Source organism: Gastrolobium bilobum, unplaced genomic scaffold (genome assembly GCF_033153095.1).
Source record: "Gastrolobium bilobum isolate Gb01-03AN ecotype WA unplaced genomic scaffold, APGP_CSIRO_Gbil_v1 utg53787, whole genome shotgun sequence".
Classification (NCBI taxonomy): domain Eukaryota; kingdom Viridiplantae; phylum Streptophyta; class Magnoliopsida; order Fabales; family Fabaceae; genus Gastrolobium; species Gastrolobium bilobum.
The window spans coordinates 26504-46504 of record NW_026895466.1 but is presented as its reverse complement, the minus strand read 5'-3'; the positions used below and the strand labels follow the sequence as shown (position 1 = coordinate 46504).

Sequence of the window (20001 nt, the reverse complement as noted above, 5' to 3'; positions counted from 1 at the left end):
ATGACACTTATTAATTAATTATTAATTCTCAATAAATTATAACCATCATATTGGCGAAAATCAATAATTAAGATATGATAGTAAGAAGTGGTAAACCTAATTGGTGGTAAGTGGATCCCTTCCCTTGAAAATTTAGGCCCTGTTTAGTTTTTATTTCAGAAAAACATTTTTTTAACGAATACAAAAACAAAAAAAATTTGTTTGATAATCACTATTATGTAAAAGTAATTCTAAAAACAACATCTGATTTTTAGTTTTTAAATCCAAATTTATAGAACATATTTAGTATGTTTTTGTATTATGTTAAAACGATTTACTCCAAAAAAAAAAATTAAAAACTTGAAGAGCAAGAGTTTCATTAATGACATCATGGTAATTATTTGAAAATAAAAAGGCAAAAAAAAATCTTGTGCCTCCTCGTATCGATCTTAACCAAGAGCTCCAATAGCCACATGATTTATGATTTTTTGACCCATTTAGAATCTTCCAACATCTTATTATCACGTTTGGTATTGAGTTGAAATTTTTTTTATTGGAGGTGTTTGATTCCGCCCCTTGGACCCCACAATTTTTTCTATAACAATTCTGCGCACATCACCTCTCGGAATATAGTTCGACACGGGGTACCCCGCGAACATCCATATGGTGGCATATTAAGTCGATCCTAACACAAATTATATGATGTGGTATAGAGGAATAACAAGATGATGGATCACTAAAAAGGTATGTCACTCAGGTCTATTGGTGAGTTGATTGATTATACTTTGTGTTTCTAATTTATTTCAATTTTTTATTACAACCGTTAAAACATAATACCACTTTATATATGCAGACGAACCACCTTCAATGTGTTCATTACATGCTTCAGAAAAGTCACCCATATTATTGCCTTATTTCTCATAAACAAACACCGATATTTTAACTAGTCATACATAAAATGCACGAATAAATGAAGTTAGAATCTGTCTGTGGTCCTGCGAAAGATAAGGGTTCACACAAATGTGCTTACCTCCCCATCTAGTAATAATACATCTATCTTGCCACCTCGATAATAAAGCTCTAACCCTCCATGGAGAGCCATTAGCATGATTAATGCGACTTATTATTATTATTATTTTACTTTCCTCCATAAAAATTGTATGATATACCTTCATATAATAACATTTGATTGTCGTATGCACCGCTTTCTTACTTTCAAATTCTTGAGTAACATATAATCCATTTCCCGATTGCCAAGAACCATCACCCCCCCCCCCCACACAACAATGGGTTCTTGATCTGAGTGATCCCAAATAATATAAGTATAATGCATACTAGTATTCCAGAATGAAAAGAAAAGATAGTAAAACAATCACACAAGAGGGGGTAAATTGTGTGTTACTTCTTTTGCAAGAAACAATAAAAAACATAATCCTTCTGATACAACTTCAACCAAAAACAAATTTCAAAGAGTATAAACCTTTTCCCAATTCAAAAACAGAATATAAACATAACATATAACAACCAATTCAAAGATTAAACAACAGAATTAAAATTAGAAGGAAAAAGAGAAGAAATTCAATGTAATTCAATATGCTTCAATGCCCTTTTCAAGAAAATATCAAGAACAAAATCAAACAGAAATCTAATGATACTCATACCTTAAACAGATTCAATATAACATGTATAATTCAGAAAACAAGTTATAAGCATTAAAATCAAAGAGATAAAGTTTAGGAAGAACCACACCGGGATATATCCCAGTTCACTCTCTAACCACTTGAGAGCTATAGCCAGACCGAGATCAATCGTTCCACTATCATCAAGCTTCCAACAGGTGCTTGAAGAAACCTTTTTACAATGGGAATTTTACAAGTTTATGACCGCACCTTGATCACACTCAACCTAACCCCCTTAGGATCACTCCAATTGTCTCACCAACAATTACAACAACAGAAATCATTCAAAAAGAATTAGGGAACCTCCCCTTGTTCAGTTCCAACAGAAAGAACGTAAAAAGATTGAGAAACGAGAGAGTAATTGAGATTTTCGTCAAGCATATGCAAAACTAGCTCAAATGGGGCCAATTTCTAAATTATATGTATTTTTATGTTTTCCAATGTTAATTCTTATTCAGAAACCCTCAAAATATGTTTAAATAGGTGTCTTATCAAGTTACTAGCCGTTGGACATCTAAAAATTTGAATTACTTAAGTTTTAAGTCACTTAAGATAGGGAGTAATCGATTACTTTTCGTGGGGTAATCAATTACTTCTTCAAAGACTCCAGGTAATCGATTACTTCTTCAAAGTACCCAGGTAATCAATTACTTCCATAAAATATTCGATTACTTCATACCAGAAACTTAGTATTTGGCTAGTTTTTCGATTTTAACAAATCTAAGTGACTTCTAAATTATTCCAGGTGACACCTAGCATATGTATGATCATGTCTCACACTTAGATAACAACTCTTGATGTATGTGTGTTCTTGTATGCATGATCAAAATGTATATATCACTAATGCATGAGTTTATGACCTATTAATGAAATCCTCAAGGTAAAGCTCAATAAACTCATTTCTATAAGTTCTATGACTCTAAAAATAACTGTTACAAATAGTAATGACTAAGTCTTCTTTGGTCTTCACTTTGTTTTCAATCTTTGAGCCTTCTAGTACTTGTATAAGCTTCAAAACTTTGACTTCACATTTGACTTTGCACATTTGAGTATCTTTATCAATTTGTGCAAAGAAAATATAGCTAATGCAAAAGTACAAGAGGGGGGGTGAATTGTGCTGTAACTTTTTTCGCAAGAAATCAATGAAAAATAATCCATTTAACAAGAAATCAACCCAAAACGAAATTAAATAGAAATCAAACCTTCCCTTATCTAAAAACAGAATTAAAACATACCAGATGATGTCCAATAACAAAGATTATGCAGCGGTACTGAAAGAGATGAAGGGAAAGGAAGAATCACGCTAAGATTTATCCTGATTCACTCTCTAACCACTTAAAAGCTACATTCAGAATGAGGTCGTCGTTTCCACTATGTTCTAGCTTCCAACCGGTACTAGAAAAATTATTTTACAAAGATTTTTTACAAGATCTATAATCAAACCTTTGATCATTCTCAACCTATCTCTTGTATTGTTTCTCCAATCAATCAAGAATGAATTACAATAGTCCAAATCGTTTAAATAGTAGAGGAGCAATCTCTCCTTGTTCAACATAAAAAGAAAGATTTGAAAAAGATCGAAAGATAAAAGAGATATTGAGATTTTCCTCTAGGATGTCAAAATATAGCCAAATTGGTGTTATTTCTCTCAAATTCTGAGTTCTAATGTGTTTATGTGTTAATCCATTTTTTTGTGAACCCTCATTGGTCATTTATATAGATGTAGAAAAGATTAGATAGCCATTTGTAGTCGTTACACCTCTAATTTTAAAATAACTCACATGACCAGTGCAATATTCAAATATTTATCAAGCACATATCTCAATATTCTCGATTTCAATATACGGATATCCTATCACTTCTACCTCCACAATGACTTTGCACATTAGTGAACTTGGAAGCAATTATATTTACGCTTTCAATTTTAGTTCTTGAGCTGTCTTTTCTTTAATGACTCACGTGAATTGAAGAACTATTTTTTTTTGGAATAAAAAATATTATAACTATTAAATACAAGTAAATCAATTATTAAATTGAGTGTCTGATTTACTATTTTACATTGGTGTAAATTAATCCTTCTCATTCATAAATTAAAATTATTGCATTATAAAACTTAGCTCAAATCCCAATCGTACATTAGGAGTATTACTCAAAAAGTACTCTAGAATTTGTCAACTATACAAGTTGTAGATTATTTCTATTTTTTATGAAGGGAAATAATTTTGTTATGTTGTAGAAAAATAATTACCTCATGTTGTAGAAACAAATGTTCAGAAGCTTTCTCTACATTTAAAAATTTCAAAGCTCGTGTGGAGAATGAGACATGAAGGATGATTCAGACACTTCGCACAGATCGTGGTGGTGAATATTGCTCAAAAGAATTTGAAGCTTTTTGTGAAGAACATGGCATCTGAAAAGAGCTTACAACTGCGTATACACCACAACAAAATGGTGTATCAGAGAGGAAGAATAGAACCATCCTCAACATGGTTAGAAGCTTGTTGGTAAGAGGAAGAGTTCCAAAGACGTTTTGGCCAGAAGCAGTAAACTGGTGCATTCATGTCTTGAACAGAAGTCCAACCTTTGCAGTTCGAAATATGACGCCAGAAGAGGCTTGGAGTGGGAGAAAACCAAATGTGGATCACTTTAGAATTTTTGGATGCATTGCATATGCTCATGTCCCGGAACAGAAAAGAAAAAAACTTGATGACAAGGCTGAAAAATGTGTCTTTCTAGGTGTAAGTGATACATCTAAAGCATATAAATTATTTAATCCACTGACGAAAAAAATTGTGGTTAGCAGGGATGTTGTTTTTGACGAAGAAAACACTTGGGATTGGAATATGCAGCAGCCTACCGAAGTTCTTTGTGATATTGATTCTGAACAAGAGCAAATTTCAGCATCTAGTATGCCTGAAAATTCGTCCATTGCAACTTCTTCAGCTAGTCAATCCTCACCAACAGTAGTTGGAGTTAACGAAGAAGAAACTCAATCTCTTCGTCGTGTTAGAAGAAGGCCTACTTGGATGGAAGATTATGAGGTAACTGGAATTGAAGATCCAATTACTCACTTTGCTTTGTTTTCAGAATGTGATCCCGTGACTTTTGAGAGTGCTGTCAAAGAAGAAAAATGGCGAAAAGCAATGGATGCTGAAATTGATGCAATTGAGAGGAATGATACTTGGGAGTTAACTGATCTTCCAAATGGACACAAAATCATTGGTGTGAAGTGGGTGTTTAAAACAAAGTTAAAAGAAAATGGTGAAATTGACAAGCACAAAGCACGCTTGGTTGTCAAGGGGTACAAGCAACAATATGGGATTGATTATACAGAAGTTTTTTCTCCTGTTGCGAGACATGATACAATCAGGTTGGTGGTTGCATTGGCTGCACAAAATTCTTGGCCTATTTACCAGCTAGATGTCAAATCGGCATTCTTGCATGGGTACTTAGAGGAACAAATATTTATTGAACAACCCCCTGGTTATGAGAAAGTTGGAAATGAGCATAAAGTTTACAAATTGAAAAAGGCACTTTATGGACTAAAACAAGCCCCTCGAGCTTGGTATAGTCGCATTGAGTCTTATTTTCTTAAGGCTGGTTTTATAAAGTTTCCTTATGAACATACACTCTTTGTTAAGATTGGTGATGAAGGAAAAATGCTTATTGTTTGCTTATATGTAGATGATCTTATATTCACTGGAAATTGTGATGTTATGTTTGAAGAATTTAAAAAGTCTATGATGAATGAGTTTGAAATGACTGATCTTGGTATGATGCATTACTTTCTTGGCATAAGTGTAGCACAATCAAGTGATGGAATTTTTATTTCTCAAAATAAATATGTGGAAGATATTCTAGACAGGTTTCAGATGAAGGATTGTAATCCTGTGCACACTCCAGTTGAATGTGGCTTGAAGTTACATAAAGATCATGGAGGAAAGAAGGTTGACAGCACCTTCTACAAACAAATTGTGGGAAGTTTGATGTATCTCACTGCAACAAGACCAGACATAATGTATTCTGTGTGTTTAATTAGCAGGTATATGGAAAATCCTACAGAAATACATTTGTTGGCTGCCAAGAGAATCCTTCGCTACTTGCAAGGAACAAGAACTTTCGGGATATTTTACAAGAAGGGTGTAAAATCTGATTTAGTGGGATTTACTGACAGTGATTATGCAGGAGATCAAGATGACAGGAAGAGCACATCAGGTTATGTTTTTATGATTGGTACAGGTGCTATTTCTTGGGCATCGAAGAAGCAACCAATTGTCACTTTGTCAAGCACAGAAGCTGAATTTGTTGCTGCTACAGCTTGTGCATGCCAAGCCATTTGGCTAAGGAGAATTCTTGAAGAACTTCACTTTAAGCAAGAAGGAGCAACTTTAATTTATTGTGACAATAATTCTGCAATTAAATTGTCAAAGAATCCAATTTTACATGGGAGAAGCAAGCATATAGATGTGAAGTATCATTTCTTAAGGGATCTTACAAAGGCTGGTATAATTGATCTTATTTTTTGTAGAAGTGAGGATCAAGTTGCTGATTTGTTTACAAAGCCTCTCAAATATGTTGCGTTTCAAAAGCTCAGGGGATTACTTGGCATGTGTTCCATGGAGAAAGTCAAAGGATTTGGAGTAAACTGAATTTTTCAAGAACATCACTTTAAGGGAGGGAATGTTAGAGTCTCTTTGTTTTTTGTCCGTTAGAAAATTCAATGGTCTTTTAAGTTTGATGTAACGGCCATGTGCTGCACTAAAGTTGTTTGATGAGTCTTAACGGTATCATAATGAGTCAGTTTTGGGTAGTATAATGAGTCATTAAGTTAGAGTTTATTTGGGTGTAATGTGTCTCTTAATGTTATGTTTTTCAGTTTTAGTTTCTGGTTTATATTAAGTTTGAGTCAGTTTATGAAATTTGTAATCCCTCTTCAAACATTGTGAGTTATATTTCTGCATCTTAATTTTTCTCCAACAGTGGTATCAGAGCCAATGATCTGGGCTGGGCCAAGTGTGTTTGGAAGGCCTCTGCAGAAGGCTAGTGTGACCCTAATATTTGAAGAGAAAAAAAGACTTCCGCAGAAGTTGACCTTAGAGTAAGAATGATATTGGGTCTCACACTTGAGGGAGGATGTTGAAAATAATCAAGTATGAGTTGTAAAGAAGTACCACATAGACTAGACATAGACCAAGTGATGACCATATAAGTGTGAAAGACCCATAAACCTGCAGCCTTAAGGTTTTGGGTTGAGATGTGGTGTCGGCCCACTTATTGTGGTTTATCATTTGGCCCATTAGTGGATGCACCCTTTGCAAAGGGTTTTGGGCTCCCTCGTTCCATTCCCAACAACAAAATTATAAATGGGACCCACAGGTAAGAAGAGAAAAAAAAAAGAGGTGAGACCTATTCCTCTTTTGTGTGTGTTGAAAAGTTATTTCTCTCATGCGAAATGAGATAAGTATAACCCTTTTATAAAAGAACGAATATATTAAAAACTTTCAAAATTGTTACTCTCTTCAAACCGGTTAAATCTCTTAACATACCCTTCATTAAATAATGAGAATGTCATTCTTAACTTCGAATCTATTAAATTAATTATAAATATCTTTGTTATAATATTCGTATCTTTTTAAAATTTTACTATAAATTTTATGCATATTTCTTTTATGGGTCAGGATCATTTTACACCAGTGTAAGTTACACTCTCAATCTTGTCCATTGATCTCATTTATATCTAAGGGTTCAAATCTTTTAGTAATGTGAGCCATTGGATACAAGTGGATCAATGGTTAAGATTGAGTGTAAGACTTCTAACTCTTACACCAGTGTAAGAATATCCTACCCCTTCTTTTATAATTTTAAACATTTTCTTCAAATATTTTTTCTTTCAATTTACATTATTTATATTTTTAAAATACCAACATATGTGATACTCGTTAGTTTATTTATTTTCCTTTCCGGCCGCTTTTCATTTTTTTTTTAATTTTTTATTGGTTCATCTATTATTTGATTATTTTTTCCATTTTATTTCTAAATTCACTTTTTAAATGCATTAAAGTTGTGTTATTTTCTTTTTATTTTGCATTTTCATTCTAAATTTACATTTAAATACATTAAAAAGTTGTGTTCTTCCTAACGAATCATATCTTAATTATTGATTTCCGCCAATCAACGGTTATCATTTATTGCGAATTGATAATTAATTAATGAGTTTGATTTACAAAAATAATAACAGTTGATTGGTGGAAATTAATGGTTAAGATATTATTGAAAGAGATTGTAAACGAAAATAGGTTGTAAGTATATAAGCTTTCTCTTAATTACATTGTTTTATCTTTATTTATTTATTTTTTAATAATGTAAGAAGACATTGTCGCAACTCAAATGTATAATCTTCACCTCTTCTGAATCACTCGACCTATGTTTAAGTTACAATTTATTAAATTATTAATTTATACCTCAATCCAATTATATACATATCAAAAAGAAAATTGAATAATCACCAATTGTTTCAGTTTAACTATCCCAAATTTGAATCGATTACACAATTGTGTTAAAAATTTAATAGGAAGAATTTTACTATCCTTATGGTTGTGTTTGGTTCAAATCTGAATAAATTTGTCCCCATTAACGATTCGATAATATAATATACTATTAATTAATAAAAAGGAAAAAAAAAATTGGGTCTAATAAAGAGAAAGGGAAAAATGACTTAGCCTCTACTTAATGTCCTGTTTCACACACAAGAAAAGTGGGGCTAATACATTCGGTTAACTTTTCTTTGAATCATAATTTTCTTGTTCTTTGTAAATGAAATAACAAACATTTAATACTCCTTGCAATTGGAGCATATACAAACATATTTAATTCTGCAGATGCCGTATATATCCTTAATTACTGCATTATATAATTGTCTGAAACAATATAATTAAAGAAGAAGAAAAAAAAGGAAGATGATGAAACAGTATCATATCCTCCAATCCAGCATTTCAAAAATTGCATGGTTGTGGACGTGTTTGATGTCACTCTTTGCAGCTAAAAGAACTGATTATGTGATGAAAATGTCTGTCCAAACCTCCAAGTTGAAGGGACCACATTGAGAAACACCAATGTCTTCCCATCAACCAAAGTCAACTTGAATGAGATTCTCTGGTTTCTGAGATCTGCGCTGCTTTGCCAGTTGGCACCCCAATTCCTATGCATCGGCAACCATGCTCCACTTCTGGAACCTCTGATCCACACGGCCTTTACATCCCCACTGCCACCAATGTTTGATATCATCACCATGTTGAAATTTGATTGCCCCTTCAACGTGAACCTCACTCCCCCTCTTCTTTTGCATGCCACCCTTAATTCGTTCAAGTACATCACATAGATATGAGTCAGTCAATAATCAACATGTCTCATAAAAGGGCAAAATTAATAAGTATTAAAGTTATGAATGTTATTAAGACTAAAGGAAAAGGGGTTAACTATTACAACTATTTTTAGGGAGAGACTAATTATTAGGATTAGTAATCTATTATTATTATTATTACAAAAATATCATTTTATGTATATAATACATAAAAAAATAAAGTTTAGGGAAGGAAGACCGCTACCCACACCCTTTCTTTGGATCTGCCAATGTTCAAAAATAGTTTTTTTTTTTTTTACCCTTCCCCCGCACCAATAGTTAACTATAGCTAGATCAATTAACCTTTTCTTTTGATTATCAACTTACAACAGCGTAATCCCACTTGTATTAATTAATAAACTTTGATTTATTAATTATTTAAGATGTTAGATGCAAGTGGGATCAAGCTAAAATTGAGTATAAAATTTATTATTTTTGTACAAATGTTAGTTGATCCTCTTGATCCCACAAGCATAACAGATTAATGTTACCATTTTTAAACCTCAAAATGTTAGAATTGTAGGCGGATCAAGTAATTGAAGCCATATATAATAACATTTAAAAAAAAAATTAATTTGAGGTTCAAGTTCAACGTTCTTAAGATCCATCACTTGCTATTTCATATTATTAAATCTGAAAAATTAAAATTATACTTGTTCCTCCTGATGAGATGCAAAAGGGACATCAATTAGGCTTGTCCTTTTGCACTTTTTTAGTTGTGTTGATGTTGGTTTCATGATAAAAGATGGAAGAGATTTCTACTACCTTCTATAAAGGACAGGAACAATGCCTTCATTGCCTTGTCGTGCAATGCGAAAGAAAGCAGGCATGGACATGTCGAAGTGATGGTGAGGGGGGTCACACCACCCTCCACGGTTGTTTGGAGGGCAAAAGTTGGTGGCAGTTACTGTCACACTGCGGCTTCTGAGACACCATTTTGGGTCGACACGGTAATCACACATCACTTGGTAGCAAGCACCACAAACCTCACCACCTCTGAAAAGCATAGTGCTTACCGCCGCAGTGTTGACCCCAAACCCAGCATGAAAGGTATCATCATAGCCACAAGCTCCCCCTGAATATGTTACAAAATTCAATGTCAATTAGATCCAATATATATCCACAATGAACGACAAATATATGCTTCATGCTAAGATAGAAATAAATAAAGGATTTTTTTTTTTTTTAAGTAGAGAAATAAAGGATGAATTTATTTCTGATTGTATGACATTTCTTCCCTTACTAATTTGTGTGTGTGGGTGGGGGAAGGGGTAATTGACATTAGTATAAGTTACACTTTTAATTTCAATTACAGATCTCACTTTTATATGATGGTTAATGTTACTAACAAATTAAAATTATTGGATAAAAATAGATCAACTATAAAGATATATAAAGATTTTTATTATTTGCATCGGTATAAAATAATCCTACCTCAATTTTTATATTTGTGTTATTATTGTATTTCTTTTGTCATATAATGATGCATTCTTACGTAAAAAAAATGAGGGTGAACATAGACATTATTGCTATTGATGTCTCATGTGATCATGTTATGTACATATATCAAAATAATAATGTCTATGCAAGAGATTTAGATGTAACTTATGATTCTTACATATTAAAAGTGACTTACCAAGGCTGGTAGGATTTTGATTGGCCCCATAGAACGTTGCATGAGCGTTAAGCCAATCGTTAGCTTGGACGTGGTTTCTAACTGAAAAGAGAACCAAGAGAAGATACCGAAGAAAACTATAAGAAATCAAGATAGGCCCCATTTTCTTACCGAACAAACAACTTTTTACTTTCTTTTTATTTTCTTTCCTCGAATTACAAGCAGGTACTGGTGTACTACGTTATAATCCTTGGAGAAAGTGCCTGGTTTTATAGATTGAATACGCGGTTGTCGGTGATTATATAATAAGATTGGATCCGTTAATAAACTGCTTTGTTGGAATATTTTGATCTTTTTGAAAACGCGTTTCTCTACATGTCCTGTAAAGTACGGAAGAAATGTACGGTTGGACGACGGGAAGTTCAGACAAGAAGACAAATAGGCACATGCAATGGCCTGCCGCCACAGCAAAGTTTTCAAATCCTCTCTCTTTCTACTTCATCTGTTATGTGAAGTAATAAATAGTCACTCGAATTCGAATTAATGGTTATGTAAGTTGAAACAACGACTTTTTATCGGCTTTTTGTCCACTGTACTCTTTATTAATAATTATTTATCAAATTGTCCTCGATTAGAAATTATTACGAAAAATTAATCCTCCAAACAAACATAACATCAATCTGCCCCTGTTTGACCGTTGACCACGAAGCATACCCAGGTACCCCACTCCATACCCGGGTATATTTTAAAAAAATCAACCATACCCGGGTATGGAGTGGGGTACCCGGGTATTGTTCTTCAATCTGAAATTTTTTTGAATTATTTACCCGGGTAGATTTCGCCAATAGGGTACCCAATACCAAGGGTTTCGGCCATTGTTGCGAGGTAGAGTTTTTTCTTCCCAAATCAGTTTCCCTTCACGTCTCTATTCTGAAACATGACACATATATTTCATCTCATCATCTCAAAAAGCTTAATCTTGGTAGGACATTGGCATTACACCTCCACATTTCCATTTTGTGTTAAAAAATCCGAACCAAGATCCAAACCCAAAACCTAAACCCAAATTTTCGTGTGAAAGATGAGTTCAAGTCCTATCATGGTACCTATAGTTATTTACTACAATGGGAGGCATTTTGAAGGTCCGAATGGTGTCCGATTTGAAGGAAAAACAAAAACGATGAAAATCAAAGTGGGCACTACATGCAATGAACTCAAGGACATAATTCTCCAAAAAAATGGGGTCAGAAGGCATCCATTCCATCCACCGCATGATAGCCAGGTTAGAGACTGTTGTGGATATGGATACAATATACTACATTGGTAACGATATCAATGATGATGAAGATGTGGAGTTCGTCACAGATGCGTATGTTGGATGGAAAGTATTAAAAATGATTGAGATATATGTTGAATTTGATGCTGGTCAGTCTTCATCGTTACCGGTGCATACAACCACTGCGCACTGTATTGGTCAAGAAGATACAATTGTACGATCATATGCACCTGCTCAGGTAACAATGGATGAGGATGAAAACGATGAAGATGAGGAGTATGTGGACAGCGAAGATGAGGGAGAATCTGAAAGTGCTATTCCACAGGGTGATTCGTCAGACACTGACGTGGATGAAAATTTTGACGCTGACACGAGCGTTGTAAGGCTGGGTACCCCAGTCATGTCACCACTTAATGTTGATCCTGTCAGTTCACCACTTCATGTTGATCCTGTCAGTTCACCACTTCATGTTGACCCTGTTAGTAGCGGTAAGTTATTAAATTTTCACATTTGCTTTAATAAATTATATATATTCGGTGATATTGATTCAGACAATAATCAATGAAGCTTTAGATGCAGGGACTGCGGTAGAGCCATTTTGGATGAAAGCCAACATTATTCATTCATTAATTGGGCGCACCCTAATGACGAGTTGGAGATCCTGTATGGGGATGATGACTTGCACGGAGGTTGGAAGTTAGGAGATCCATTATTTGTGCAACAAGAATTTGGCTCCAAACCAGAAATGCAACGTGTTGTGAAGATACATTGTATGAAGGGGCGCAGGACAACCATAGTCGAAAAAAGTGACGAGTCCAGATTTGTTATGAAATGTAGAAACCATACTGACGGATGTCCATGGTTTATGAGGGCAATCAAGCCCAAGAAGGGAGGTAATTGGGTGGTCCGTAAATGGGGTGAAGATCACACATGCCTGAATCAAGGCCTTTCACAGGATCATAGACAGTTGGACTCAGATGTAATCTGTGCGGCTATTATAAGTATGTATTCTACCATGTACTTAACGAATCTTCTAATTGAGAATATGGTAAAGTTGTGTTAATTTTTTTTACAGACATGTTAAAGGAAGATCCAGCTACAAAACCAGTTCTGATACAAGAGAGGATACAAGGAATATATGGATACAACATCACGTACAGGAAGGCTTGGAAGGCAAAAATGAAAGCCATTGTTAAGTTGTATGGTGACTGGGAGAAATCCTATGGATTCTTGCCCAATTGGCTGATGTAACATCCCGCTAATTTAGGAAATTATGTAAATTGTAGATAGGAACATAAAGGCTTGTTTAGAACTCGATGTATATATATGCATATTTATTTAGGGTAGACTTATTTTAATCCACGAAATTTGTGTGAATTATAATCTTGAGCAAGTGAGTACTTTGGAAAATTTAAGTACTAGTGAAGAGGATAGGATAAGTTAAATTTTAAATACTTTTAATTACCTTGAATGTAAAAAAAACATTGATTATTACCTAGTGATCCCGTGGGAGGATAATTATTGAGACATTATTTAAATTGCAATCGGAGTGTGGGGTAATACCATGAAATTGAACTACATGTAGGTGTGGGATAGGTTTAATTTTAATTACATCTCCTAATAAAACACTAGAAGATACTTAGTAATTACATGAAAATTTAGGAGCCAAAGGAAGATAAATTAGACCACATTCATTAGCAATGGGCCACGGCCCTAACTTAGAGGGTGGACCCCATTCAGCCTTAAAATTCCCTACACTATCCATTGGTTATTTTAGAAAGGAAATCAACATGCATGAATTATTATTGGTCCATTCTTTAAGTTTGTAGTCTTATTGGCTGAAAGTTTCCACCCCATCCAAATCCATCCTCTAGAGCGCTGATGAGAGGTGCATAGGCTGTGACCTTGGTTAACAATTCAGAATGCCAATTAACAAAAATTGTTCCTTCTCTCTCGGCACATCCTATTGGCAACATCAATCCAGAAACCGTAAATACATAGATACAGCGATCAAAACATGTCCCAAACACCAACTGAATTCATCTCCCTCTCACCGTCGCTTGAGCTCCACACTGCCCAGTTGCATGTCCATTTTTATTCCCTCCACCAGTGCCACAGTGACCGTGAGTTCATTGAGAAAGGGAAGACCCCAAATCTCTTTACCTTTCTTCCCTGTTTGTCCGTGTTGCAGCAATGGTGGAAGTATTCTGTTCCCTAGCTCGTGATTCACTTTCACTCCTCACGATTTGATGGAGGCCCCTTCTTTCAAGCAGATTGCAACGTCTGCTTACTACCCTTCCTCCTTGTTGGTCGAGCAGCAACCTCTTAGAAGGTGAGTTAATTTCTAGGGGTGTATTGCTCCTCACAACTCTGAACTCACTTAAGTTCCTTCTCTTTGCATGTGTGTGTCTCTGCCCTGATTGAATCTTCTCTTCCCCTTTTCATGCAACTGGATTCGAACTATTGGAAATTAGGAGAACGTAAAGGGTTGTTCCTTGGTTCAATCTAGAACCCTGGATGTATAGGCGAGAACAGGTACCTTCAAGCGCCAACCTACCTCTTTATTCACTGAATCATGCGTCTGCTGTATTTAGGCTGGTGTAGTGTCGGTTTTGTACGCCATTAATTCTCACTTTATTTGGCCTGTGTAACAGTTTTAGGGAGTTAAATTCTGTCATTTAATGTACTTGCTGCAGCCGTATAACCATGTGTAATGTAGTACCTGCTTACAGAATTAATTAATTGTGGGGAACTTGAAAATAACTCACATAGGTGGTGGTATCTAGTTTTAATTGAATTCGAGTAATTGGAGAACTTGTCGTAGGTTTTTTTTTTCTAGCGCATTATAAGTAAGGTTAAAAAGGTGAATAAAAATCCTTGACCCATTAACAAAAGGAACCGATTCTATGAGGGGTTGGAAACCTAGGATGTTGTCATGGTTGACTAGATGATAATACCTATTGGAAGTTAGGAAAAATTAGAAGAATGTATATATAATATTAATAACTCTTGTAAATTGGGGGCTGTTTCATTAAGTTTAGTCATTGGTCTAGCTTTGCATCTGATGAAAATATTATATAGGGGGTATGCTGTGTGCACCATTGGCACCATCTAAACTTAGTATACATGGAAATGTAAAGGACAACATGCTTAGACCTCTTGAAGCACACTATACATAGGTTAGTTAAGTTTTAGAATGAATCATCCTTGATGTTTTGATTGAATAAAACCTATTCTGTCTTGGTAATATTTGATATGAACTAGGTTCTACTTAAATTAAAATTACAGGCTAATAAATAGGTTCTTCCTTGCGCACACCATGAGTAGGGAAGCAGGAAATGGATGAATAAAGTTCTGAATAATTTTGTGTCCAAAACCAATTCTGTTTTGAGTAAGATCTTGGGTTTTATTCATGGTTAATCATTGGTGAAAATTAAATTGAAGGCAGAATGCTATTAGGAAAGAAACCTTGATAGGAACCAATTGGATGTTTGTGCTATTTAAAGTTTATAAACTTAGGTGTAATCAGGAACTTTAAACCGAATTGGAACCTGAAATTTTGTATGAAAAGAACCATAAAAAACCGAATTGGTATATGTTGGGAACTTAGGATTTTATTATGATAATATGTTATTAAATAATGGGAAGGCAGAAATTGGTGATGCACAAGAAGCATGGTAAATCGAATGAAATACAAGAATAAAGAGGCATGCGAATTTCGTATAAATAGTATGTAATATGAATGAAGTTCTGATTTATTGTACCATTGATTAGGTGCGCATAATTATTAAAGTGTGGGCTGGTTTTGGTGTCGCTGATTAATATTTGGACACGCGAGGTATGTGTAGGCGGTATTACCTAATGTGACTATTGGCTAGTGTATGGAATTGTGATGTGTTGCTCACATTTGTCCTATGTATGTTATGATGATGATGAGCCAATGGTAAGAATATGAAAGGATGATATGATATATGCATGCATTTTACATCATAATACATTTTTCTGTTGGGTGCGATTGCATAACATGGCATGTATACTTGATTCATGACATCTTGAATATATATATATATATATATTTGTATTGAGGACATGTGACTGAGCATGCATCATATAGGCATGCCTGGTACCAGGAGAGGGGACACTTGGCTTCAGTCCGCATAGGTTCCACAGTGGGATTCACCTTCATGGGAGCCATTAGGAATACCCACTGTGATGCTACGCGCACGACGGTGCTATGAGCGTAAAGGAAAAAAGGGCGTTATATACGCGTTATGATATATGATGAAAATGATTAAATGTTTGAAGTGACTATTTATGATTTTGTGCCTAGTTGATATTGTTGCACTATGGTTTTGTTGCCACACTACTGGGATTTTCTCTCACCCCTTTGGGGCTGCTATTTTTACAAAATGGCAGGAGGACGTAAAAGCTTTTGAGGACTTGGATATTTGCTGTTGGCTTCTACTGTTTTGGGCATGCTGCTATTGATGTAATATTTTATGGATGACTGTATGAAATTGAGAAGCTTTTATTACTGTGATCTATGATTTTATTATTGCATTACGATTTTATGACCAGCAAGTATTTTGGAAACAGATGTTGAAATTTGCGAAAAGGATTTTGACATGTTATCTAAATACTGAGTTTTGAAAAGTCTTTGCGAGCACTTTGTAAGTTGTCGTACTGGGGCTATGGACCTCCGATTTTCTTATAATTTATATGCACGCGTAGCCCCAGGTGTCTAGTTTCATTATATATAAACCTTGCAAAGAAATTCTGAAAGATGGATTTATTATGAATTTTACCAGCCAGGACATTTGTGATATTTCCACTATTTTCTCTCTTATTTTGCGAGTTATGTTTCGAGGGGCAAACGAACTCCAAACCACTATTATTTTATATGAACGTGAAGCCCCAGATGTCTAGTTTCCAGATTACAAAGAATATATTTTTGAATTGTTGAACTGGATTTTATACGAATTTTTAAAGACAGCAAGGTCTATCAGGAAATTTATATTTTTAGTAAGTTGAAGAAATTTTGCGTATTCTGATTTTAGTAATTAACCAGATCCCCTCTTTAGTTTTAATTGGCAATGTAAAAGCGATTTTTTTTCAGTCTCTAAAATACTATTAAAAGAACTCTAATTCCGCTTAGCAAACAACTCTCTTGGAGGCCTACAAGAGAGGGTGTTACAGCTGACGTATATGACGCAGGTGAATGTGGGTTTTGTGTTCAAGCTTGATACAAATCCATGTTGTGACGAACGTCGGGTTTATACAGACAGATCTATATTTCATAGGGATTTTTGGACATTTCACCAGTGCATTGAAGCATTCAAATACTGCAAGCCTATAATTCAAATTGACGGCACTTATCTGTATGGGAAGTACAGAGGAACACTCTTGATTGCAACATCACAGGATGGAGATGGACATCTTCTCCCTATTGCCTTCGTTGTTGTTCCTCCAGGTGAGAAGTTGGAAGATTGGTCTTGGTTTCTGAGCCTTTTACGTTTTCATGTCACACATAGGCACGGTATTTGCCTAATATCTGATCGTCATCGAAGCATCATAAGGGCGGTCAAAGATCACGCAGGGTGGCAACCTCCATATGCTTATCATGTTTTTTGTCTACATCACATTGGAAGCAACTTCAATACCAGGTTTAGGAATGTGGAATTGAAGAAGACATTGATGAAATTAGGTACTGTATCCTATAATGGTTCACATATTTATTTTGTCATCTTAACTCAATAATTGCATATGTCATTAATGATTTTGCAGGGTACACATGTTCAAAGATTAATTTTGATCTCAGATACAAGGAATTCATCGACAACAATCCAGAAGTTGCTTCATGGTTGGAGGCGATACCGAAAGAGCAATGGTGCAGGTCGTATGATAAGGCAAGACGTAGGTTTGGCCATATCACAACTAACCTATCTGAGTGTGTGAATAAGGTGCTTCGGGGAGCACGTAATCTGCCTATCACTGCATTGGTTAAGATGACATTCAGTAGACTCGTTGAGTATTTCGTCAAGAGACGTGAAGAGATTGAAAAAAACGTCTCACAAGGCTGGATAATTTCAAAGAAGGTTGAGGCAGCTTTGCAAAAAAATGATGAATTGGCTGGCACTTATCGTGTGAGGATTTTTGATAGTCAGTTGTTATTGTTTGAGGTTGAGGATGCCTATAATCAATCTACACACGAGGTCGGTGACACCATGCGAGTGGACTTAATCAATCATAAATGTCAGTGTGGTAGGTTCACGGCAAAAAGGTATCCCTGCAGCCACGTATTAGCAGTTTGCAAGGCAGCTCGTTTGAACCATTATAATTATGTGGATCCTGTTTTCAAAATTCCAACCATTACTAAAGTATATGCTGCACACTGGTATCCTATTGGCAATGAAATGTTGATTCCATCGGTTGTTGGGCCTACTGTAATTCCGGATGTAAGGTTGGTACGCGCAAAAGGAAGACCAAAGTCTTCAAGGATTCAGAATGAGATGGATTGGGTTGAGTCTCAACCCTCGAGCAGTCAGAGCAGATGTAAGCATTGCAAGCAAGTTGGACATAACATTCGTACATGTCCATCGAGGCTAAGACAAGCATGACCTTTCGTTGTTACGTGTAATCATACATGACTTTGTTTTGTAATGACTATGCTTTTATGTATTGTTTTTCATAGTGAGAGGACATCCACTATATTGTAATATTTTCTAACGGTTATGGTAGACATTACCCTTTGCTTCAAAGATTAAGTCTTTTGTTGTATGAAATGTACGTTTGACAGGTCGTATGTGTACCATTTGGTTATGCTATTAAACGATCCCATGAACCTAAACCATGTTCCATTACAACCATTATGAGTCACATATGGGTGTCGTAGTAGACGAGACTCATTGAAATTGCCAAAAAAAGGGTTGATCAGCTGCTGAGTTAGCAAAACCAACTGGTCTACCCGGGTAACTCGTACTGGTTTACCCGGGTAGTATGTACCCGGGTAGATCAGTACGAGTTACCCGGGTAGACCAGTTGGTTTTGCTAACTCAGCAGCTGATCAACCCTTTTTTGGGAAATTTCAGTGATTGTTATTTGATAATAAGATACAGGATGACTTGTTGACCACAGAATTGGGCACATACTGTAATCGGATAGGTTGATGTGCGCGAATGAAATTACGAGGTATGCACGTTAATAACAGACATCGAATTGACTTCAAAATTCATTCAAAACTTGGAAAATATAGTACAAGTCAGATAACACCAAATTTCATAACTGGGTTCTTCATATATTTAAAAAACTACACGGGAACATCATCAGATAAAACCCTATACCACCAAAAAAAGGGCTGCATACATACATTAAGATCCAACATACAGCCTAACAAAATACATAAATGAAATCTACCCCAGCCATGTCACCCTAAACCCTACTACCTGGAATCCGAATGTGTATCCTGGTCATCATCGTCATCCTCATCATCGTCGTCGTCCTCAACAGCCTCATCACCTATGTCATGACCCCCTGCTGATCCACCCTCCAAGCGTGTCATCCTGTTTTCCATCGTTGTTCGCCACTTGTTTGTACTCTGTCTGTAGCCCCTAAACTCACTCATCATGGCGTCCTGTCCACATGTCAAGCGATACATGGAGGCCATCACATGATCAAATGTCCATCCTCCCTCAGGAGCTGTCCATCCCCCCTCAAGTGATGGTGGACCTGGTGGTCGCCGTGTGCGGCTGCGACGTGCAGGAGTGGGATCAACAACATGGACAACATCATCTGAGTCATCATCATCAAGTCTTGCATCAAAATCATAAAAAGTAGACATTAAAATGTGGATGGTGCAAAAATATTAACCCTATTGCTACCCTAAATCCAAAAAACATTTACCTGCACCTGCATCCTCCATCTGAGCATCGTGCTGAAGGGGGACCTCTGGTGGTTCAGGTGCCTTCTTCCAGTACCACACACCTGCTAGGCTCTGCATAATCCCGCATTGCTTCAAAAGGCGCTCCCCAAAGATGGCATTCCATCATGTGGCTGT

General features: G+C 35.6%; 1 protein-coding gene across 1 annotated transcript; it reads right to left on the bottom strand.

Annotated features, from left to right (window-relative positions):
- Positions 1-8696: 8696 nt before the first annotated feature.
- LOC133313229 (expansin-A12) lies at positions 8697-10835 on the bottom strand. The gene is made up of 3 exons (XM_061514570.1): positions 10694-10835; positions 9823-10132; positions 8697-9009 (listed from the first exon to the last, which is right to left on the bottom strand). Exons 1-3 carry the CDS (start codon positions 10833-10835, stop codon positions 8697-8699), a joined length of 765 nt encoding a protein of 254 aa, XP_061370554.1.
- Positions 10836-20001: the final 9166 nt, after the last annotated feature.